Source organism: Vicia villosa, linkage group LG5, assembly GCF_029867415.1.
Source record: "Vicia villosa cultivar HV-30 ecotype Madison, WI linkage group LG5, Vvil1.0, whole genome shotgun sequence".
NCBI classification, from domain to species: domain Eukaryota; kingdom Viridiplantae; phylum Streptophyta; class Magnoliopsida; order Fabales; family Fabaceae; genus Vicia; species Vicia villosa.
This window is the reverse complement of record NC_081184.1, coordinates 129,403,037-129,427,680: the sequence shown is the minus strand read 5'-3', so window position 1 is coordinate 129,427,680 and position 24,644 is coordinate 129,403,037. Positions and strand designations below refer to the sequence as shown.

The 24,644-nt window shown below is 33.5% G+C and overlaps 3 protein-coding genes across 3 annotated transcripts; all 3 read right to left on the bottom strand.

Annotated features, from left to right (window-relative positions):
• Positions 1-7,036: 7,036 nt before the first annotated feature.
• On the bottom strand, positions 7,037-8,144 carry LOC131607318 (uncharacterized). Its single transcript, XM_058879333.1, has one exon. The coding sequence runs from the start codon at positions 8,016-8,018 to the stop codon at positions 7,173-7,175; it is 846 nt and encodes a 281-aa protein (XP_058735316.1). The 5' UTR covers positions 8,019-8,144; the 3' UTR covers positions 7,037-7,172.
• A 2,402-nt stretch (positions 8,145-10,546) lies between these two features.
• LOC131605421 (uncharacterized) lies at positions 10,547-16,627 on the bottom strand. Its single transcript, XM_058877778.1, has 2 exons — positions 16,090-16,627; positions 10,547-10,864 (listed from the first exon to the last, which is right to left on the bottom strand). Exons 1-2 carry the CDS (start codon positions 16,624-16,626, stop codon positions 10,547-10,549), a joined length of 855 nt encoding a protein of 284 aa, XP_058733761.1. The 5' UTR covers position 16,627.
• Positions 16,628-23,404: 6,777 nt separating this feature from the next.
• Positions 23,405-24,644, bottom strand: LOC131607317 (uncharacterized). The gene has a single exon (XM_058879332.1). The coding sequence runs from the start codon at positions 24,484-24,486 to the stop codon at positions 23,626-23,628; it is 861 nt and encodes a 286-aa protein (XP_058735315.1). The 5' UTR covers positions 24,487-24,644; the 3' UTR covers positions 23,405-23,625.

Here is a 24,644-nt window from a genome sequence, read left to right as displayed (position 1 = left end):
TATAGTGGATTGCGTTAATGGTATTAGGACAGATGTGGATATTGTTCTACTTGTTGATTGTCGGAACCTATTTAGTTGTTTTATTGTTTTCTCTGTTGTTTTTATTGGTAGAGTCAAGAACTTCGAAGCTCACTCCCTTATAGAGATAGGTAAATATGTTGGCTCTAGATCTTGGTTGGGTTTAATCCCACGTGACTTTGTACCCCTTCCCGTGTTGTGTGATTAATGGAATAGGATTGGTTATATACATAAAAAAAAAACAACAAAAATTAAAAGGGTTATCATTCAAATCCCCTATCCCCATTCTCTCTTCTCGTGACATTTACTTCTACTATAATTTTAATTCTAAGGTTAGAGTATTTAACAGGGTACTCAAGGTCGGTCCTGAGTTTATAGAGGCTCGGGACAAATAATAAAATGGGCCATAATAAAAGAATGAACAATTAATCAAAATCTGAATCATCTCGTACAATTATTTTTCATAATTTTTTGTGTAAAATTATTTATTTATCGAGTTTTTATCATATATGTGTAACCCAAAGATTTTGACTTCCTATTTTTGAGCATGCCATTAAAATAGGGGAAAAGGAGGCTTGAAGTTTTTAGTCGAAGGTGTTCGACCCAGTATCATGGGTCATCGATTGGAAGAGCTTTCGAAATACTTAGTGAAATAAAATATTTAAGTTATTTCAGAAAGAAAACTGGGTTCGAAGTCGAAAGTCCTTTAGGTTCAAATTAGACGGTTTTGGGCTGCTTCTCGTTAGAAACACGTGGAGTTGTTCCGAAGAAAGGGCTGCATGGATGGGACACATGTCGACTTGTGATTAGTCGACTGTTAGGACAGTTTATTTTTAGAATTCCTATATAAGCAAGTTAATGTTAGTAGTTCAGGGGTCCGCATTTCTACATTACAAAAGACAAAACTCAATCTCTGCACACAAAATGAGAAACGAGGGTAATTTTCTGGGTATGTACGTATGCATACCAGATTAATTATTATGCAATTATTTTAACATTCTAGTTTGTCTTTTACATACATTTATTGCTCTCTTTTAGTGCCTTTATTTTCATTCAAGCTTTAAAATTATGTATTATTTCCCTCGTTTACTTTCAAGTTTTCTGCATTTAATACGAGTCAAAGTTACACGAAAACAAGAACATAGCAATAAGTCCTGGAATTTACTAGTTGATTCCGCAAAGCAACCTTTAAAAAGAAACTAGCGTTTGTTTACCAAATTTCTGGGTAAACAAATTGGCACGCCCAGTGGGACACGTTGGTTGCTAATTGTTTCTTGCTTTTTAATCATTGTCGAAAGTATGAATGAGATTAAGGAGTGGTAGACAATTAAATGAAATGTCTAATAATAATAAAAACACTTCTGATCCTTCTAGAAATTATGTAGATGTCGTTCCAACTAGAACACTATCACAGAGTACGACAATTTTGTCTTCAGTTGGGGCATCAAGTGCTGGGTCGACGGCAGCCATAGTGTCGTCGCCTGTAAATCCACCACGGTCGCCTATGAATCTGGCAAGACTGTTATTTCAAGGAGGAATAGTCCCTCCGCTTGGATTCCCTCAATATGGAATGCCCACATCGATGATGGTGAGTTTACATACAAATCCATCTATGTATTCCGACAGCATGATGGCTACAGGTACATCTTTGAATCCAAGAAGTCGACCAACAGGGGTAGGATAAATGCCTCAAGCGTCACCATCATTAAATACTACGTCTATGTTGTCTATTAGACAACAAATAGACGAAAGTAACCATGATATGGTAAATGCCCTGACACAACAAATTGGGACTATTTTTACTTCCATGATAAATAACACTAACCATAGTTATGAGATGTTGGAAGGTTAAATGGATAAAATAGCAGACTTTTTTGGGACACCACCTATTCCACTTCGACCCACTCCCCAAGTGTCGAATGTAAGAGTAGTTGAAACACCAGGAAATGGAGTTAGAATAGAAACTCAACGATAGGTCCTAGAATGAGACGAAGAGGAACACATTGATCAAAATATCCCAAGAGCAGTACAACAGAATCAAGATGCAGATCAAGTGTTAAGACATGTCTAGCAAAATGCTCATATTGGTCACAATAATATTTCAAATGTAGTGGAACAAATCTTAATTCAAAATGGGATAAATGTAGGACCTCATAGGCCTAATTTTGTGTCTCCTTTGTCAGAATATGTTAGGCAAATTGAGTTACCTAGGGGGTGGAAGGTCCCAAAATTTACTAAATTCTCTGGCGAAACTGGTGAGTCGACAGTTGAACATGTTGCCAGATTTCAGACTGAAGCTGGTGATCTTGCCAATAATAAGAACTTAAAAATGAAGTATTTCCCAAGTTCTTTGACAAAAAATTCTTTCACTTGGTTCACAACCTTACCTCCACAGTCCGTCTATTCTTGGAACCAATTAGAAAGATTGTTCCATGAACAATTTTATATGGGAAAGTCGAAAATTAGTTTGAAAGAGTTAGCAGGAGTAAGGCGAAAGGTGGCTGAGTCGATAGATGATTATTCAAATCGCTTTAGGTTATTAAAAGCTAGATGTTTCACCCGGGTCCCGGAACATGAGTTAGTCGATATGGCTGTTGGGGTTTAGATTACTCTATCAGGAAAAAGCTAGATACCCAGTATTTGAGAGATATGGCACAGTTGGCTGAAAGAGTTCGTCAGGGTAAATGTGGTTTCGAATCCGATGTCGATAGTAGTTGCGACGAAAGTGAGGTAAATGTGGTCGAATTAAAGTCAGGACCTCCATAAGTTTGCAAATTGCTTAAGCCTTCAAATGGGAAAAATCCCATTGAAAATAATAAGAATGAAAATTTTGCCAATAAAACTTATATGTTCGATATAACGAAATATGACAAGATATTTGATTTGTTACTTACTGATGGGCAAATCATTGTGCCTCCATGACTTAAAAATCGTCCTCTAGAACAAAAAAAGAAAAGAGGATTTTGTAAGTTTCATAATTTTTTGGGGCATAAAACATCTCAATGTGTACTTTTTAGGGATCTGGTGCAAAAGGCTTTGAAGGAAGGCAGGCAGAAATTTGGAGAGAAACCAAAATCGTTGATGCAGGTTGATGTTGATCCTTTGCTGGTCGGAGAAGCTAATTACACAGAGCTTTTTGATGTCATGATGGTCGAAACTACTGAAGGTTTTGACGAAAAGAAATTTTTTGCTGCTGATGGCAAGGTTTTGAGTTTGGTTTATCCCAAACCAAACGAGAGTCTTCTGAAGTTTCTTGAAAGATGTCATAGGAATAATTCTCAGGTAGGTCTTTGTCCAAGGTGTGATGTTGTGTTTGATGCAGATGATGCTAAGAAAGTGAGATTTGACCCTCGTCGAAATCAGAATCGAAAATTTGTCTTCGAAGGAGAAAGCAGTATTCGTAGGAATAAGAGTTATAGGAAGAGGTTTGAGAAACCCAGGACTTTCCATCCTCCTTCTGATGTGCCTCAAGGAAAATGGGTGAAGCCTATTAATTTTCAAGGGGGAAGGCGTCCAAAATGGAAGATTTAAGATTCTAGAGCAAGTGTTGAAGATTCCAAGCATGCTGATGGGTCGAAGAAAAGGGATTACGTGTCTCCAAATTACAAAGGGAAAAATCTCATGACAAGGACCCAATGGAGGCGTTACCAAAGAAACCAAAGGAGTAAGAGAGAGGGTTCGACCCCAGTTCAAATAAGCTTCGACAGGTATCAACCAAAACCTTTTTACAGGAAGTTGAATGAGGAGCAAAATAGGGTGGCGAATGAGCGTTTATCCTCAGGAGTGATCTTGGGAAAAAAGGCCATTCATAATACTGCAAGCAATAGTGCTGAGAAGGAACCTGAATATTCTCCACTTCCGGATAAAGAATTAGTTGATGATAATATCGAAGCTGAGTCAGATGAATTGTTGATCGACTGTGGAATTGTTTTAGTACTTCTTGCAGAGTACAATAGAATTTCAGAAGTATCAAAAACTGGAGACGATTTCGTCCAGAATGAGAACGTTGATTAAGTGCCAGTATGTTACTATGTAATGGAGATTTAAATTTGAATTAAATCAAATCTTTTTGGTGGTTGTTAAGAAATAAATTAAAATAAAATCTCCTATATTTCTAGACGAGATCGAATCTGCTTATGCCCATTGGAAAAAGCTCAGAAGAAGCATTTCTATTTAAGGAGACTCAAACCTAACGTTTGAGGTGTGAAAGTACTGAAGATTCCTTGTGTTAGAGTTTATCTTTTGAGTATCTGTTTGTGTTATCTATTACACCATGCTAGAGCCTACATTCATATCATAAGGCATAATAGTTGGTTTGTTTAGTTGAGTGGTAATTCAACATTCATCATTACGTTTATTGATGTTTATCACTAGGATTAGTGATTCAGAGAGAGTGAGAGGAGATTCTCATATTTTGAGGGAGTCCTAAATAAAAATACTCTAGGTTATAATTAAGAAGATGATCATTGAACAAGGGGCTTGTTCATCTAAGACATTTTGTACTAATTCTATTGGAGAGTGGATTTCCTTTCTTGAGGTGGATACCCCCCTGATGTAGGTGTGCTTTGCACTGAACTTGGTTAGCAATTTTGTGTGTTATTTTATTGCTTTATGATTTTATCATTTTGGTTTTCAATTATCTTTTAATTCTCATTTAAGATGTTGAACACAATGGCTTAGACATCTGGTCAAACATCTATTCCAATTTTGATTTAATTCTTATTTCTTATTTGCCTTGCAAACTGTTTGTTTTCTCGTATACGTTGTCTTAGACATTAGGTCTGAAAACTGTCCTTGTCTGAGCAGAATTTCATAAATTTTAGACATAAAGTTTGGGACAACGTGTACCAGAAAAACATAAACTATATATAAAATCATTAAGTAATAAAGAACACACAAGAATTGGCAACCTAGTTCGGTGCAACCTGACCTACGTCTGGGGGCTTCCAACCCAAGAAAGGAAATTCACTTTTTAATAGTATTAGTACAATTATTCCTATATGAACAACCCTAGTTCAATGTATCTTCCTAATAATACATGTCTTTCTATTTGGGACTAACCCTAAATATGAGAACCCCTCTCACTTTCTCTCAATCACTAACCCTAGTGATCAATACGTTAATTAGAATATTGAATATTTAATCAAAAATCAACTAGCAAACCAAACTTAATGTCTTAAGATATGAATGCAGGTGCTAGAGTAGTGCACAAACAATAACACAAACGAAAGACTCAAAATAGAAAACATAACATAAAGATTTTACAATACTTGCACATCTCAAACATTAGGTTTGAGTCTCCCAAAAAATTAATGCAACTTCTGAGCTTTTCTCCAATGGGCATAAGATTTGATCACATCTAGATTTGTAGAGGATTTTGTTTTGATTCGTTTTTCAAAAGCCTCCAACAAAAGGATTTGTTTTGTTTTGATTCAAATTTAAATTTCCAAATAATTATATTTGATCTTATTCAATTTTCCAAACAAATATAATTAACACATTTCTGAAAGAAAGCAACAAATCTGATTGACACACAACTAGAATTTTCGATCAGAACAACAACCACCATGGCCTACTGTTAAAGGTCAGATGTTGCACACATGCTAGAACATCGTGTCTCACATGTGTCCTTACTTCACAAAAATATATTGTACCATGCAATTTGTTTTGCATATCTAAATCTTTGAATAAACTAAATGTGAAACAAATCTTCCTTCAAAGCATATCCAATTAAATCTTTTTTGTCAATGCAAATCCAATTAAACCAAATCTCCTTACTTAAACCAAATCCAAATAATTTTATTATACAATATCTAATTAAATCTTCTTCAAACTTATGGATTAATAAAAATATTTTCCAAATCAATTTGGATTAACAAACTTTTTCCAAAAGTAATCTTCTGATCGTACCAGAATCAAAGTATAATCATATGACGTAGTCTATGCAGTACACGCACTCAGATGTCACATAACATGTTCCAGACATCTTGCACAACAAGTTTCTTACCACCAAATATTTATGTCAAGCAGCTTTAGCATTCTTGAATCAAACACAATCACACTCATATATACTCATTGAAACGGTATTCCATAATGAGTACAAATGTTGCACACATTCTGGAACATCTTGTTTCACATGTTGCATCTTCATAAAAACATCTTGTTGGATGTGTTGTTTTACCTAAAGCAGCCAACAAAAGTAACAACAGAAAACTTCTTTCTTTTTTGTTGGATTTGTAAATCCTAACCACAACCACGCGCACAGTTGCAAACCCCTGAAATCCTCAAAAATCTTCAAAGAAAATGTTAATTACAATAATGACCCTCCTCACAAATCTCAAACTCTAAGATGATAGTTAGATCCACACGATAGTGGATGATGCATGATGTTGAATATGAAGAGGTTTCACTTGAAAAACTCAAAACAATATTCTAAACTCTTTTGAAAATTGAAAGAACAAGCGTGTTGTGAATTCTAAATTAAAAGTGGATGTGTATGTTTTTCAATATTGTGTATGGGATTTTGAGAAAAAGGTTTATATATGTGTTGGAGATCTAGCACAAAAATGAGAGTAAATGCTATTTGATTCGAGTCATAAGCAAAAAGTACGAATCGAGTCAAGAAATTAAATAATTTAAATCATGATCCAAAAACTAATAAAAAATGATTCCATAATTCGAATCAAGCTTTCTGTGATGCTATTCATCTGATTCGAGTCAAAGAAATTTGTGATTCGGATCAGATCCACAGAAGAAGAAGAAGAAAAAACCCCAAAACTGTTATTTGTGTTTGATTCGAGCCAAGCACCACGTGATTCAAATCAAACCTCTCCTATTCGATCATGGAATCTTGTGATTCAAGTCACATAAACATAAGCAAATAATGGTTTTCAGAAATGTGTTTGGTTCGAATCCGGATATATGTGATTCGAATCATGACTTCGCAAAAGCAATTCCTAAATATTCTTTATCTTTGATTCAAATCATGTAATCTTTTGACTAAATCGAAATTGCTTTATCGTGATTTAATTGTATTAGTTTGAACAAGTATACAATCATTTTGTATATTACATCATGTAAATAACTGTAATCATTTATTGATCATACAATAAAAAACAGACAACTTTAGACAAAGAATTAATCAACCATTTCTATTATGCAATTAGTGGCAAGCTAGCTCCGTCCTTTTCCTTTCCAAATTCTTCATCTGCAAGCTCCCCATATTTCTCTTTGCAGTATATATACACCACCGTAATAACCGCAATATTGTAAAGCGAAAGCATAATAAGTATTGGAGAAGTCACTAATTTCAGTACCCAGCTATGACCAGTTATCCACGTCAACATCCATTCCAAGGACCCAAACAAGCAAAAGATTGAGAAGATCAACATCTTCATTCCTTTCACCAATCTCCAACTTCTTCTCAATGGCTCGAAACCCCAAACTGATTCCACCACCACAATATTTTTCACCAAGCTCAAGTTAATTGTCAAATACATCACAGGAGGAAGAACAACAAGCATTATTGAAGCCAGAACCAAGAAAGAGTGAGCTTGGAGGTCAACACCTCCTAGAATAGCAAGGAGAGACGAGATAACTATAACGACAAATGCAATTAGAAAAAGGCCGATGAAGAAGATGGTGAAGACGATGATGTCGGTGGCGAGTAACGGGAAGAAGGAAGTGTAGATGGATTTGATGGCTTCTTTGAGCTTGATGGGTTGATTAAAATAGGAATGATAGACGCTGTAAGTGATGGAGATAAAGGCACAGTTTGTGAAGATGGAAGAAATAAGGAGGGAGAAGGTAGACAAAAAGATGATGATGGTAGGGCTTGTGGGGGGTTGTTGTTGTTGAAGGTGTTCGAGAATGAGTTGGAAGACGAGGGAGAATAAAGAGAGAGGTAGGAGGAAGATGAGGGATAAAGTCATGTAGAGACGAGGTTGGATATATATTATGCGTTTAGATTCACATAGAACCTCCCAGATTTTTGGAGCCATAGTGATGGTAGTAAAAGCACGGTGGAGAAGAGATTATTGACGCAAAAGAAGTGGGATTTATGTGGATTTATATATAATCACTTTTCTTGACTTTTTCTCGTTTTATCTAGTTATTTTCATTTTCATACGGTAGTAATAAGAAAAATGTTATTATGACACTTAAAAGGAGTACAAGTCTTGCATGCCTCACTTTTCCAAGAGAAATGTGAAGACAAGTCTTGCATGCCTCACTTTTCCAAGGACTTGTATCTCTTCTTCCATCATTCTGGATCCTTATGTGTAGTCAACAAATCTCGCAAACACGCGTATATGTAAATTACATGTAAATTACTTGATTACATGCAAATGATGATTGCAGCAAATCAAATTTCCATCACTTCATCTCCTTACTAAAATAAGCTAAGGGAAGCAAAAAATAAATAAATAAATAAAAGAGAAAAATCGTGAGAGGGATGTAGATAGATTAGTGAAGACAAGAGATAGTTGTAATCTGATAATATTCTCATCCAATTAATTAAATATGGGTTAAATAAGATTTGGAAAATGCTTATTGTTAAGAAAATGTAAAAACAAGAAAGACAAGAACGATCTCAACCATATTCATTATCACCACCATCCCATGATTCCAATTAAATAGAAAATTAAATTTAAAATTATACTCTAAAATAATGACATGTGTACATTCTTGTTTTTCTTCTTCAATTTCTTTCGTATTAAATAGCACTACTCATAAGTTTTTAGTCCTTATAAATATTGCAGTTTTCATTTTTAGTCTCTCTGTCTTTAGGCAACGGTTTTTACAAAAAAAATCGTTGCCAAAACCAGCTAAAACTGTTGTCAAAATTCAGGAGGGACTAAAAATGAAACTGCAATATTTATAGGGACCAAAAAATTATTTAACCCATTAAATATTGTTAAAATATAAACTTTAAGTTTTTTTCTTCTTCAACTGAATATACTGTTAAGTATGGATGTGTGAATGATGAACTAAGACTAAGAAATGCATAAATTATAATAAAATATGTAAGATAAAATAATTTGAATGATTGATTCAATAATGTCTTGCAAAGACCGATGAGTTCCATAAATGATAGAGTGAATCGAGATTTGAAGGTGAACTTCAGTAGTGTATATGCACTATGATGCTCTGATTTGGTGGTGAGGTGCTTACATGCACTATGACGTCCAATTCAGTGATCAACGAAAATGAGAGGTATTTAGAGTTAAAGATGTGCGTACTTGAATTTGGGGCTTTCTATTGATCAATGCCTACAATAATAGATATGTAGTTGTGTCAACAAAAATCACAATATAGCGAGTAAAATTATTGTATCCACGTAGAATGGTGTGATAGTATGTCTAATATTTAATAATTACTCTAAGTAGAAAAGAATTTGGTTTTGTTCTAGTCCGGCCACATGCTCAAGAATCCGGCCCTACCTTTAAAGACTCGACTACCGCAAGAAAAGAACATTTCAAATTGATTTGATCCAAGAAGGTCCCATATCCAATCCGGACATATTCTTTGTATCTTGAGCTAACCTAGTACTCATTTAGATTGAATCTATTTCAATTTTTTTAGCGTGATCAAGTTGGTAAAAGTCAAAAATATGCGAGCCTCGTACCACAAGTTACAAAATGTAAAACAAAGGGTTTTTGAAGTTTGATTTGAGTCAACTCTTTAGGTGATTCGAATCAATTATTCAATTTGAAATATGGAATTTGACATTGTAGTAGTGATTTAAATCAAGGGTGTATATGATTCGAACCAAAGACCACCATGATGGGAATTACAACATGGGATGATGCAAATCATGATTAAACAACCTTTTGAAAATAAACTATGGTTGGAATAACATGTATCAAATCATTGTCGGAATTAAATAAGTCATTTCCAAATTTTATCAACTTGATTTAAATCATAAATGTATAATCTGATTTGAACCTATTGTTGATTTTCTCATTCATCCTGTGTCTCACCACTAGCACTTATATAAATCATTTTTTCATCCTCTAAAAAAAACTCTTTTTGAGTTCTCATGATGATTATTCATTCAGAATATAAAAAACAAATCTAAAAAAAAACCTTGAGTATTCTTTCTTTCATACCTTTTCTCCTAAGTCAAATCTATAGAAAGACTTTATAAGTCAAATTTATAGAAAAACTTCATAATGTGTTGATTGACGTAATCATGTTTAGGAGTTGTGTAAATTTCTTCAAGATAGCAAATTATCTCCAACTTTGAACCAATAAACCTCATTATTGTGGTACTTACAATCTAAAGATTTAGTGAGTGATAGATACAAAGTACATTATTAAGTATCTAATGTTTTTGTGATTTTTTTTATCAGATAAAATATTTGATATTGTAATTTTGGTTATGGAATAGTATAATTATCTATACATATTGGTATTATCTTATATTTAATTATTTATTAAATAGTATAATTATTTTTTGTTTTTAAAACATTTTACATAAAAGAAAACTTTAACTAGGAATTAGTCAACCATATCTGTTAGTATGAAATTAGAGACAAGCTAAGCTAGCTCCGTCCTTTCCCTTTCCAAATTCTCCATCTCCAAGCTCCCCGCGTTTCTCTTTGCAGTATATATACAACACCGTAAAAACTACGATATCGTAAAGCGAAAGCATAGCACGTATTGGAGAAATCGCTAAAATCAGTACCCAGCTATAACCAGTTATCGACACCAACATCCATTGCAAGAACTCAAACAAGCAAAAGATTGAGAAGATCAACATCTTCATTCCTTTCACCAATTTCCAACTTCTTCTCAATGGTTCTAAACCCCAAACTGATTCCACCACCACTACAACACGGAAGGGCTTTAAAAGCGCTTTTTATGGGCTTTAAAAGCGCTTAAAAGCGCTGTGAAAGGCAGCGCTGGCGTAGGTAACAAAAGCGCTTCAAAAAGCGCTCTGGTAGGCCCCCCTATAAGAGCGCTTTTCTGGAAAAAACGCTCTGGTAGGCCCCCCTATAAGAGCGCTTTCCTGGAAAAAGCGCTCTCGTAGCCCCCCCTTTAAGAGCGCTTTTTCCAGAAAAGCGCTCTAATAGCCCCCCCTGTGAGAGTAAAAAAAAAAAAACGCAACATACGAAAGCGCTTTTGGAAAAGCGCTCTTATAGGGTGGGCTTTAAGAGCGCTTTTTCTGGAAAAAGCGCTCTGATAGCCACCCCTATAAGAGCGATTTTCCAAAAGCGCTTTCGTATGTTGCGTTTTTTTTATTTTTTATGCTTTTTTATTAATCTTTGGCAGCGCTTTTACTAAGAAGCGCTTTAGTAGGTGGACCTTTAAGAGCGCTTTTTAAAAGCGCTGTCGTTGCTAAATGAGGTATTTTAATGTGCAGCATGTAATTTAATCCTCCCAGTCGACCTGTAATATTTTCGACCTGTAATATGTTAACCTGTAATATTTTCGACCTGTAATTTATTTTCGACGATATTATTTCAGCCATCAGTAAGACAATATATATACTAATATAATACCATTATAATATCCAAAATTATATATATACATCATTACAACATCAATAATATTATAGTTCAAATCGACACAAATCCTACATGAAAAAATGCTTAATATAAAATTGACACAAATCCTCTTTTATTTCTTCCAACTTAAGTCTCGGGTACCCAGCAGCACGGAATTCGTCAAGGTACTACAAAACAAAAACATAATATGAATGATATATTTAGTTAAATGTAATAAATTATATGAAATTATCTTAAGTTATAAATTCATACCGTGAGCGGAATCTCTAATTGATTTGCCTGAAGGATTTCTTTCATAAACCTCAATACAAAGTATCCGCAATCGTAACTGTTTCACTGTTGCGGACACTACATAGAAAAACAAATAAGATTCTATAGTTGTCTTGTTTTATCAAGTAGCATAAATATATTATAAGCAAAATTGTGAAAAATAATGTACCTGCACTTGGATCCAAGTAATGTTGTTAGATTTAGTTCGGGATACCTGTGCGTCCCGTTGACTTCGGAACACTTGTATTGATCTAATTAACAAATATATAAAAGCATATGTTTAGATCAATCCCACAAATAAGTAAATATATAAATATACACGAATATATATTTAGAACGATCCCACTTACAAATCAACGATGTCCTTCATAGCCGGATAATTGGTCCATTCACCATTTACCGAATTCAGATAATACACGACTTCCCTTATAGGGTTGATAGCAAGCAGCAACCAGTGTGCTCTATAAATTAAAACAATAGGTTATATGAAAATTTTTCTATACACAAAAGAAACAGAGATTAGATGAACAAAGAATGAGAAACTAACCCTACTGGTCGGGTATTATACGCCCAAAGATGCAGACTTTCTGTATTGCCGGTGGACATGAATCTATCGACTAAGCGCTGTCTAACTGATTCCGGTTCCGAAGCAATTGCCATTCCGCTGCAATGGGCGGAAGACACGAAACGGAATCTGTTAGACAATGGATTCCCGCGCAACACTCTGTCATACAACAACCTTAAATAAAAACATAATAAACATTAGATTATTTTCATTGAAATGTGTAAATAAATTATATTGTGGGACTAATTAAATAATATATCGGATGAGTGAATATTACCGGATGTATGAGTGCATGTTAGTGACGCCTAGTTGCTCATGCCTAAAAATCTCCTCCAAGTCATCAATTGTAATAAGTGACTTGAATTCAATACCGAAGACACTTTCATCCATATCGATTTCACATAAAGCACCATCTTTCAAATCGGACATATCAACCATTGTTGCGAGCGTCGACCGGTATCGAGGCACAAAAGCACCGCCTTTTTTTGCCGCTTGCTTCGGAGGAGCAGTGGGTGGTACGGTACGTACTTGCTGCGTCACTTGTTGTGACTCCCGAGCGGATGCCTAAAAATCATATAAGTTAGGTAAAATATAAAATCATGCAGATTTAGATTCAGATTAATTATTAACACTTTAAATGTACCTCTTTTAGTGATGCAACAGACTCCTCCTCCTGTAAAATCCCTTTACCCTTAATTGCGGGTTTTATAGGAGCAGTCTAAAATTAAAATGTAAAAAATAATTAATAAACGGTTTAGAATTGACATTCGAAAACTAAATGATTCATAATCGTTTTCAATATACCTCATCACTAATGGTAATGAGCTCCGAGGGCCATGCAACAAATGATCCTATTGCATCTCGCAGCAATGTCGTCTCTGAGACCATGTCAGGTACCGGTAGCATCGCATCATGATCTACTACAACATCCACCGATACTTTCAGGTGTCCATCCGGGAGCGGTCTATGGTGAAGTAAATCTCGGAATTATAGGAAAATACCATAAAACTTTAGCAGGAGACAACTTTTTCTTATATCGAGGGGCACCACATTTAGGACACTCATTCAACGCTGCATACTCGTTTCGAAACAAAACGCAATCGTTTGGACATGCATGTATCTTATCATAGCTCATGCCAATAGAGGACAACATCTTTTTGGCTTCATACGTTCGATTGGGAAGAACATTATCCTCTGGTAGCATATCTTTCATAAGGGCTAATAACTCTGTGAAACTTTTATCCGACCATCCATTATCCGCCTTTAAGTTGTACAACTTTAACACCGCAGACAATCTTGTGAATTTTGAACAACCATCATACAACGGTTTCTCTGCATCGCTTACCAACCTCTCAAACATTTTGGGACAATCCTCAAGATCTTCTTCAAGCGCTTATGCAATCTCTTCGACTCGATCGCAATCGTATGTGTCTGTGCAATCGTCGTTTGAAGCATACTTCCTATTACACCTCGACTCAGCATTCCCGTTACTTTTCTCACCATGCATTGTCCAACATGTATAACTTCTATCAATTCCAAACCGTAGTAAATGGGATCCCAACTGTTTCCCGTCAACCTTACCCCCATAACAGCAACCCAAGCAAGGACACGGCATTCGAAGCGGGTCTTCGGAGTGCGCAACCGCAAACTCAACGAATTCCCATACCCCTTTCTCGTACTGTTTCGACAATCGGTTTGAATTCATCCATGTCTTATCCATGTCTTATCCATGTCTTAATTAAGCTAAACAAAAACGGTCAAACTTTCACTCTTCACAAGTAACCCCTATGGCGAATTCAATTCACAAAGTTAATAAGTACATCACTTAACGATTAACGAAATTGACATCATGAATATTCCACATGTCGGAATAATGAGTATTACTTAATATAATCTAAAAGTTACAAAGTTAGTAAGTTCATCACTTCAAAATCAGAGAATATTCCACATGTCGGAATAATGAGTATTACACTCATGTCTTAATTAATTAAGCTAAACAAAAACAACTAATTATTAAGGAACAGAACGGTATAATGCGTTTCTGTCAATAAAACGCAATGAATCAGAAGCAATAAAACGCAACATATTACGGAATGAATCAGAAGCAATAAAACGCAACATATTACTTTGGCGAGAGAGAACAATATATTACCTGTATAGTAGTAAGCAACTTGTAGACCCACACAATGTAAGATTCTTGAATGAGATCAAACTTTCACTCTTCACAAGTAACCCCTATCTAGCAAAGATATTCCTAAAAAATATAAAATAAAAAACTTAATTGAAGAGTATAAAAATGAGGTCATAATCCATAGCTTAAAAAAATCAGCATTGTATCATTATGTCAAATGCATTCAAAATCAAATAACATCAATACAAAATATGACTTAATTCCACTTCAAAACATGAGATTAATTCCAACCACCTTTGAATCAATTAACTTAGAAACCGGGAAGCCACTACACCAAAAAGAACCACCAATAGTTATACTCAAACCCGACATATAATACTTGCAACGGAACCACAATAATACTTGCAATGGAAAATAAGTTGCACAAAATCTAATCTGATTGTTTTTATTAAACTAGGACAGCTAGTCACCAATGATGAAATTCAACAACTAACCTTCTTGAAAAATTAAGTCACGATTACAAAATAACCTTAGGAAATTAAAGTAATTCAAGCCAATATCATATCTAAATAATTATGTCCTACATTGCTTTGAAAATAGATTAGTTTATGATGAAAGGTAATATGATTGTGTTTCTAAATAATCTCTATCAACAATTGTTTGTCTCTCTCAGAAGTCATTAATAGTATTCTCCATCAATATTTTGTAATATATCACATTATAAGTACAAATTAAATTGTCAGGTTGTTCTTACTTATATTGGCTAATAAACCAAACATGAAACTATATTAATCAGAATGAAGAGTCTGTTCAGGCACAATAACACATGGCTCATTAATGTAAACCAGAAGTTTCAACTAATTTCAAATAGGAACTTATCATTAACAATAACCAGAAGTTTGTACAATGAACATGAACAATAACCAAACCAGAAGTTTCATTTGCAATTCTTATCATTAATGTAAAAAAACACATGGTTTACAAGTTCTACTAAATAGTGGGAAGATTTTACCTGAACAGAAGTGTTGATTTTGACCAAGAAAACCCTAAAATCCCACAGAACGGCGGCGGCGGCGGCGGCGGCGGCGGCGGTGGCGTGAGAGTGAGACGACGACGGAGGGACGGGGAGTGGTTGAGAACGGCGGAGGGAGTGAGAGGAGGAGTGGTTGAGAACTTGCGAGGAAGAAGAAGACTGTTTCTGAAAAAATAGCGTGTTTCTGGAAAAAATTAGCGTGTCTCTGTTTTATGAAAAATTTAATCAGGGCTACAAGAGCGCTTTTCAGAAGCGCTTTCATATCCACCCCCTATAAGACTCCTATAAGAGCGCTTTTGGAAAGCGCTGTCATACCCCACCCTATAAGAGCGCTTTTTGAAAGCGCTTTCATACCCACCCCCTATAAGAGCGCTTTTAGAAAGCGCTTTCATACCCACCCCCTATAAGAGCGCTTTTAAAAAGCGCTTTCATTACCCCCCCCTATAAGAGCGCTTTTCTAGCGTGATTTTTTATTTTGTTTTTGGACAAACCTACCAAAGCTCTTTTGGGCATAAGCGCTGTCGTAGGTGTGCTGTTAAAAGCCAATTTTGGCGTAGTGCACCACTATAACTTTCACCAAACTCAAGTTAATCATCAAATACGTCACATGAGGGAGAAAAACAAGCATTGATAAAACCACAGCCAAGTAAGGGTGAGCTTGGAGGTCATTATCTCCTAGATAAGCAAGGAGAAACGAAATAACTATAACAACAAGTGTACTTAGAGAAACGCTGATGAAGAATATGATGAAGATGACTATGTCGGTGGCGAGTAACGGGAAGAAGGAAGTGGAGATGGATTTGATGACTTCTTTGAGTTTGATGGGCTGATTAAAATAGTAGATGTAGACGCTTGAAGTGATGGAGATAAAGGCACTGTTTGTGAATATGGAAGAGATAAGGGTAGACAAGGAGATGATGTTGGTATGGCTTGTCAGGGGGTTGTTGCTGTAGAAAATGTTTGGTAATGAGTTGGAAAAATAGGGAGAAGAAAGAGAGAGACGTAGGAGGAAGATAAGGGAGAGAATGAGGTAGTGACGAGGTTGAGTATATATTATGCATTTAGATTCCCAGAGAAGATCCCAGATTTTTGGAGCCATGGTGATGGTCGTAAAAGGTAGGTGAAGAAGAGATTCCTAATGCAGATGAAGTTGGATTTTATGTGGACCTATATATAATGACTTTTGTAGACTTTTTCACCGTCTTATCTAGTTATTTTCATATGGTAATAAATATGTTGATAAGTCTTGCATGCCCAAGTTTTCCAACGACTTCCATTATTCTGGATGCTAATTTGTAGTAGTCAACTAATCTTGCAATCACGCGTATGTAACTGCTAGATTAATATCAAACAATTTTGATTTATGTTTTGTAGTTTTAAAATTATTTATCTAAAACTAAAGTTATTTTTTCTTATATATTTAGTCAAATTGGGACAGCTAAAAATATCTTAACTTTGTAATTGCATGGAAATGGTGATTGCAGCAAATCAAGTTTCCATCACTCCATCTACTTGCTAAAACAACCTAAGAGAAGCCAAAAATATAAATAAAGGAAATTAATGAGAGAAATTGTGAGAGAGAGAGAGATAGATTAGTGAAGAGATAGTTGGAATGACATAGTTTTCCCTTCCAAGTAATAAAACACTCAATTGCTTCCTACAATGAAGTGTAATAACTTAGAGTGATTTGCAAAATTATCTTCTGTGAATGAGCATGAGCAAAAATAATAATAATTGATTGTTGTCACAAGTTCATATTTTAAGTAAACAATGATAGAGTTAAGTTTGGTTTAAATAAGTGAATCAGTAATGAAGAATGTGTTGGCGTGTCACTGTCCGGGTTGTGTTTCTGGTGTTTGTGCTTCGTAGTCTAGATATAACTTGTTTCCGGTGTTTGTGATTGTTTGCAGACTGTAATTATAAACAAATTATTATGTCATAAACTTTGCTTGACCATTTCTTAAGAATAAATGTTCAGCTTAATTTTGGTGTTTTTGTGCATGAATCATTTTGTACTTGACAATTAAGTAAAACTCATACAAGAAGGTTTCTTTTGGAGTTAGTTTACAAAAAATTTCATTCTGAATAATACAACAGGGAGCTTGTACAAATTTTAATCCCCACAAATTTTCTTGCAGGAACTGAAACACAATAATATTTTGAAAGAACACAAGAATGTTCAGGTAGTTGAACTTGTTAATTGTGTTTTAACTTATTTTATGACCTCATTTCATGAGGATACAGTTTTTTGCAACTTTTAGGAACAATTTTTATGGTTTTGAACATGGTTTTAAATTGCGGTTGCGGCTGCGGTTGCGGCTGCGGATGCGGTTGCGATTGCGGATGTTGCGATTGCGGTCATTGCGCTTGTTGCGATGCGCATTGCGGCCGTTGCGACGTGAATTTTTAAAAAGAAGTGTTTGAAATATTATATTAAAAACTACTTAATGTTATGTTTTTTCATTATATAAGAAGTAAATTGAGTTTTAGAATTCTAATATATTGATTTTTAATGAAAATACTTAAAAAAAACATGATTAAAATTGTCCAATGGAGTTCCTAATGCATCCGGAAGTGAAACTTTAAAATCACACAGTAATTGCGGTCCGATGCGGTTGCGGAGGCAACCGCATCCGCAATATTGCGGGTGCAATTGCGGTTGCGGACCGCAATTTAAAACCATAGTTTTGAATATGAAATAAACGAAAGATATCCTAAATATTTGATGTAAGAGTTTGTATCCAGAGCTACTTTATGATAATTAATTTTTCTTATGATGATTTACCAATTTGCTGAAGTGGCATTGTCTATATACTAGATTTGTCCTAGTACGAATATCAGATTGGTCCTTGTAAGTTGAAAACCAACATTCTTAGTAGTTTGATATATTAGCTTTATTTAGAGTATTTTGTATTTCTTTTGTAGTACTTTTTTGGAGTCCTTCTATGTATTAAGGATATTTTCATTCGTCTTCAGATGCAAATGTATTATAAAAGTAGCTGTGATCTTTACTTGGTTCAGGATTTACATCTCTTGCAGGATGATTTGTAGTTGATTTACTATCTCTAATGGGAGTGTTCCAGGTAATATTGGATGTTCTACACTTCAACTTTTTATAATGGAATTGGGATGTACAAAAATAATTGAAGCGGAAAATATTCTCCTTATCTTTTAGGACTAGAAGTAACGTAAATAATAGAGATATATAACTCATTGTGCATTTATCTATAAAAATTTATAAGGACTTTGTTCATGAATTTTAGAGTTGTCTTTATAAGCAGCAGCTTTGTTCATAAATATTATGTAGATAAATGCATCCTAAATAACGAATGCAATTAGAGATCATTTTATTTATGTATTCGTGCATCATTTGAACAAAAACGATAACACATATTTCTCTAACAACTTCAATGGTTTTAGGTCAGCTAGAAATGAACCGATTTAACAAAAACAATTGTTAAGTTGGGTCTAAAATACTACTTAACAAGTTATGACTTGTATAACGCCTACTTTTAAGTCAGTTACGAAATCGACCTAACAACTCAATTTTAACAAATTTAACAAGCATATTTTGTACTAGTGGATCCGTCAATATAACTTATCAATTGTGTAAATATGATGTAATATGTCGTGTCATATGAGGTTGGAAGTCATCTTATGGTGTACTTTTACAACATCAAAAGCATATGCAAGAAAATAAGGGAACTAATTTTTAAGTCTCTTTTAAACTTTAGCGCGTGTCTAGTTTCTTTCCAAATTCTCCATATGATTATAGATATTTATGCTGAAAGTAGTTATTCTAGTGAATATGTCTATCCTACTATTGTCAATCATATTTATCATGAGTCCACTTGTTAATAGATTCCTCACATCAACAACATTTTATTTTATTTTTTAAGATGATCAGCCAAAAAATCAGATTTATAACAGTAAATGCATGATAAAACCAGTCACTAATATCACATTAAATAAAATAAAAGATTAATTCATATTAACTTCATATTATGAAAATAAGTTAGCTCGTGATGAGCTCAGTACATAAATCAACACATTTTCTTAAACTAAACATTCTTAAACACATAATGAAAAAGAAATGAAAATGTAAGAGTAACTTCTTTGTGTTCTTGCAATCTTCAATTAGCAAGAGATGTGTTCTATCATTGCTAGATATTAGTGTCTTATATTTGAGAAAAAGAGAAGAAGGATTCTCCAAACTTGATTCAGCTTACATTTACACATGTTTCTTTCAATTGTTTTCTCAGCGATTATGAACTTCTTTTATTTCTTTCAAGGGATTATTTTATAGCCACCCTCCTATAAGGTTTCGTGAGATATTGGATCATGAGCTTCTTGATTATTCATCACTTTTTGCCCATGAGAATCAACATATTTCCTCCATTTCCTATTCTTTGTACTAGTACTATAAAAGGTACATATCACATGCAAGGGACAAAGTGTCTGGTTACATACTTGCTATGCAGAGGGGACAAATTGCACACTGTAGAAGTTGTACTATTTGTTGGAACAAGTTTATTATGCAACTATCCTTGAATTTTGTTGATAACAAGGTATACGAAGTATAGAAAAATACTGTACTTTAATTATTTTGTTAAGTGTGCATATTCTAAAAACAGACTCTAGGCTCTAGACTAATAAGTTTTGGACTATGGATCAAGTAAACTCCGGACTCTGGAAAAGTGAACTATGGACTATGGATATCAAATACGCTCTTAACCAAAGAAACATACAAGGATGTGTTTACAACGAAAGTAAAGCATTTGGGTTACCAAGTCAATGCTTCTGAAAGATATTCATCCAGAATGACTCTGATCAAGACTCTCATAATTCAAGCCTCTTTAATCTCATGCCTTTGTACTCAAGACTCTGAAGTCTCATTTTAACTAGGCAATCCAAGATTTTGCACGGGTTGATCTTGAACTTGAGAGAGTTTTTAACACCGAGCTGAGCTCACGAATCAAATTGTGGTTTTATACATGGCTAACCAATAACATATGAGATTTATACTGGGCTGATATCCAACCTTAATAAGCTTTTAATATCGAGATGAGCTTGAAACGAATGAAGACTTTTGAACGGGAAAAGTCTTCGAACCGAAATGACGACTTAGTAACTAAATCCTCAAAACCAGGCTTTTAACAAGTGTAGATTTGAACCCAAAAAATAATCCCTAAATGGATAAATTGTTCAACCAAGGTAAAAACAAAATTTCCTTGATAAACTTATAAATCTACCCCTCCAGAATTACTTTCTCGAAAGCGCTACGGTTAAACGTTAGTCAGAGAAAGTAAACATACATATTTTTAGAAAGAGAGTGAGGAGTGAAAAATGAAAGCTCGCGTTCTTGGATGTGAAAATATGTGGTAATGGACCTCTATTTATAGGCTAGAGGTTGGCAGAAAAAAAGAGAATATTTTGTGGCTAAAATTGATGAGTCACTCAATTGGAAAAATATCTTCACCGTGTGATTACATGCAAATGGTGATTGCAGCAAATCAAGTTTCCATCACTCCATCTCCTTGCTAAAACAAGGTGAGGGGTTAAATATCCGTTACCTCTCTATCACAAGGTGAGATTCAATTTATCCCCTTTAAAATTTTTGTTTTGGATTACTTCTTGAAATCTGAAAATTTAATGTCTTTTGTCCATATGGGTACAAATTACTCCCTTATAAAATACTTTTTACTTATCTCTAAATTTTTACACGCTTAGAAAATACTCAAAAATTATAGGAAATAATTCAAAAAAATATTAAGGGAGTAAACTGAATCTCATCTATATGGCAGAAAGATATATGAAACCCAAAATATAAATAAAGGAAACTAATGAGAAAAATTATGAGAGAGATAGAGATAGATTAACCAAGAGATAGTTGGAATGAAATAATTTTCCCATCCAAGTAATAAAACACCCCAATTGCTTAATAACTTATATTGATTTGCAAAATTATCTTCAGAGTGAATGAGCATGAGCAAAAATAACAATAATTGATGGTTGTCACAAGTTCATATTTTAAGTAAACAATAATAGAGGTAAGTTTGGTTTAAATAAGTGAATCAGTAATGAAGAATGTGTTGACGTGTCACTATGAGTATTGTGTTTCTGGTGTCTGTATTTCATAGCCTAGATTAACTAGTTGTTTTCGGTGTTTGTGGTTACAATAGTAAATCATTTTTAGTTCACCTTGGTAGTCCAATTAATCTAATATCTTCTTACTATTACTATTAGATTGATCAAACAGACTAAATTGTTGTTCACTCCAAAATTATTTACAAACAAAAAAGGGCAATTATATAATCTTACTATTACTATTAGATTGACCAAACAGACTAAATTCTCCTTCACTCCAAAATCGTTTACAAAAAAAAAAAAAAGCAATTATGGAACTAACAATATAATATACCACTTTTCTACTTTTCAATAACCATAAACCTATTGTTGGTCTCTCATTGGTCCAATTTAATTTTTTCCTCTTTCCTTTCATAACATCCTTAGATATTTCTCATTACTTTCTACAATTTTCTCTCTCTAACACAATTTTCTCATTGCAATTAATAAAAATTAACATCTAAAATTTTACAAATAAGATAACCATTTCAAATTTTGCATTAATATCTAAAATTTTACATTTGTATCCGTTAAATTTGATTTTTTTTTTCCAACTAACATGTTTTTTATATATAATTATTTAATATAGTTGAATTTTTATGATTATTATTCATTTATAATTAAATAATTCATTTTAAATTTACATGTTTCTAAATATATTTTATACAATATTAAATAAATTTACATGTTATTAGGCTGTATTTTACGGGTCACTATCAATATAATACATATTTTATTTACTTTTTCAAAAGTTAAAATTCTTTTTATTCTGTTTCCGTCTCATGGTCAATTTTTTCTTTGTATAATTAGTTAATAATTAAATAATTCATTTCAAATTTATTTTGTATTTAAATAATTTTATACCATATCAATTGCATAATAGTATAATGTCTTTTTTAATTTTAATAATATTAAAAATGTATTTATCTCATAGATCACTAACAAGACAATATTTATTTTAATTTAATCAATCATTATTTTAATTTAACAGACAAAATCTTTATTTTTAAATATTAATTTTTTCTTCTTCTCACAATTATATCTTTTCTTTGTGTATGATTTTTTAATATAATTAAATCTATATGATTACTGTTTATTTTAAAAAAATAAATCATTTTAAATTTTGCATTTATATCTAAAATTTTACATTTGTATTTGATATTATCTAAGACGTTAAGACTCATTCATGTGTTATCACATTAACAAATATTTTGTTGTTATTTTTTTTTATTTCATAATTATTATTTGAAGATTCTAAATTTCTACATTTTTTTAATTGTTTATACAATATCATAATTAAATTTTCCGTGCAAGGGCACGAGTCTCTTACTAGTTTCATTCTCTATGTTAACCATCACCTGAATTTGATTGGAGTGAATTTGATTGGATTAACTAGTTACTACTTAGATAACTTTTTTTTTATGGTTGATATAAATCATATTGAGAAAAAATGTCATGCACTCACAATGTAAAATAGTTTTATACTGTGAACCAATCACAACCATATATTCTATTACACTCCACTTTCATTTTAAAATTTTTTTAATGATATGACATTTTATTAATTTTTTATTAGTTGATTGTGTTAAATAACTTTACACTAACATTATACGACTATTATTCTCTAACTCAATAATCAATTTATTGAACTTAGGTCAGTTATAAGATCAATTATTGAAAAAGTCATTATAAAAAGAGTCATTATAAAAAAGTCATTATAAAATGATAAATAAAGGCATAGAAAAGTCATTCACTAGTTTAACTTGTATAATTTCGCCCACCATAATTGATCAAATAATTCGTGACTTTTCCTACACTATTAACACGAATTATTCTGAATATATTAAATCATGTAACTATAATCATTTTATTTATAGTAGATAACAATAATCATTTTTTATAGTAGATAACTATAATCATTTATTCATATAAAGAAACAGCAAATTTTAGACTAGGAATTAATCAACCATTTCTATAAGGGGATTAAGGACAAGCTAGCCCCTTCCTTGTCCTTCCCAAATTCTTCACCTGCAAGCTCTCCATGTTTCTCCTTGCAGTAAATGTACAACACCGTAAGAACCACAATATTGCAAAGCGAAAGCATAGCAAGTATTGGAGAAATCACTAAAATCAGTACCATGCTATAACGAGTTATCAACCCCAACACCAATTGCAAGAACCCAAACATGAAAAAGATTGACAAGATCAACATCTTCATTCCTTTCACTAGTTTCCAACTTCTTCTCAATGGTTCTAAACCCCAAACTGATTCCACCACCACTATAACTTTCACCAAACTCAAGTTAATCATCAAATACGTCACAAGAGGGAGAAAAACAAGCATAAGAACCATGGAAAATAGCATAATAAAGTAAGGATGAGTTGTGAGGTTGATATCTCCAAGATAAACTATAAGAAACAAGACAACTCCAAGTAGAAATGTGAGGAGAAAAAAGATGAAGAATAAAATGACGAATGTAACGATGTCTGTGGCGAGTAACGGGAAGAAGGAAGTGGAGATGGATTTGATGGCTTCTTTGAGTTTGATGGGTTGATTAAAGAAGGCGTGATAGACGCTGCGAGAGATGGTGATGAAGGCACCGTATGAGAAGATTGAAGAGAAAAGGAAGAAGAGGAGATACAAAGAGATGATGTTGGTCTGGCTTGTGGGGGGTGGTTGCTGTTGTTGAAGGTGTTTGCGAATGAGTTGGAAGATGAGGGAGAAGAAAGAGAGAGGTAGGAGGAAGATGAGGGAGAGAGTGAGGTAGTGACGAGGTTGAGTATATATTATGCGTTTGGATTTAGAGAGAACATCCAAGATTTTTGGAGCCATGGTTATTGTAGTAAAAGCTAGATGGAGCAGAGATTATTGATGCAGGTGGGATTGTTGTGGATCTATAATATAATGACTTTTGTGGACTTTTTCATCGTCTTATCTAGTTATTTTCATTTTCAGATCATAGTAATAGTACTAATAAAAATGATGACATT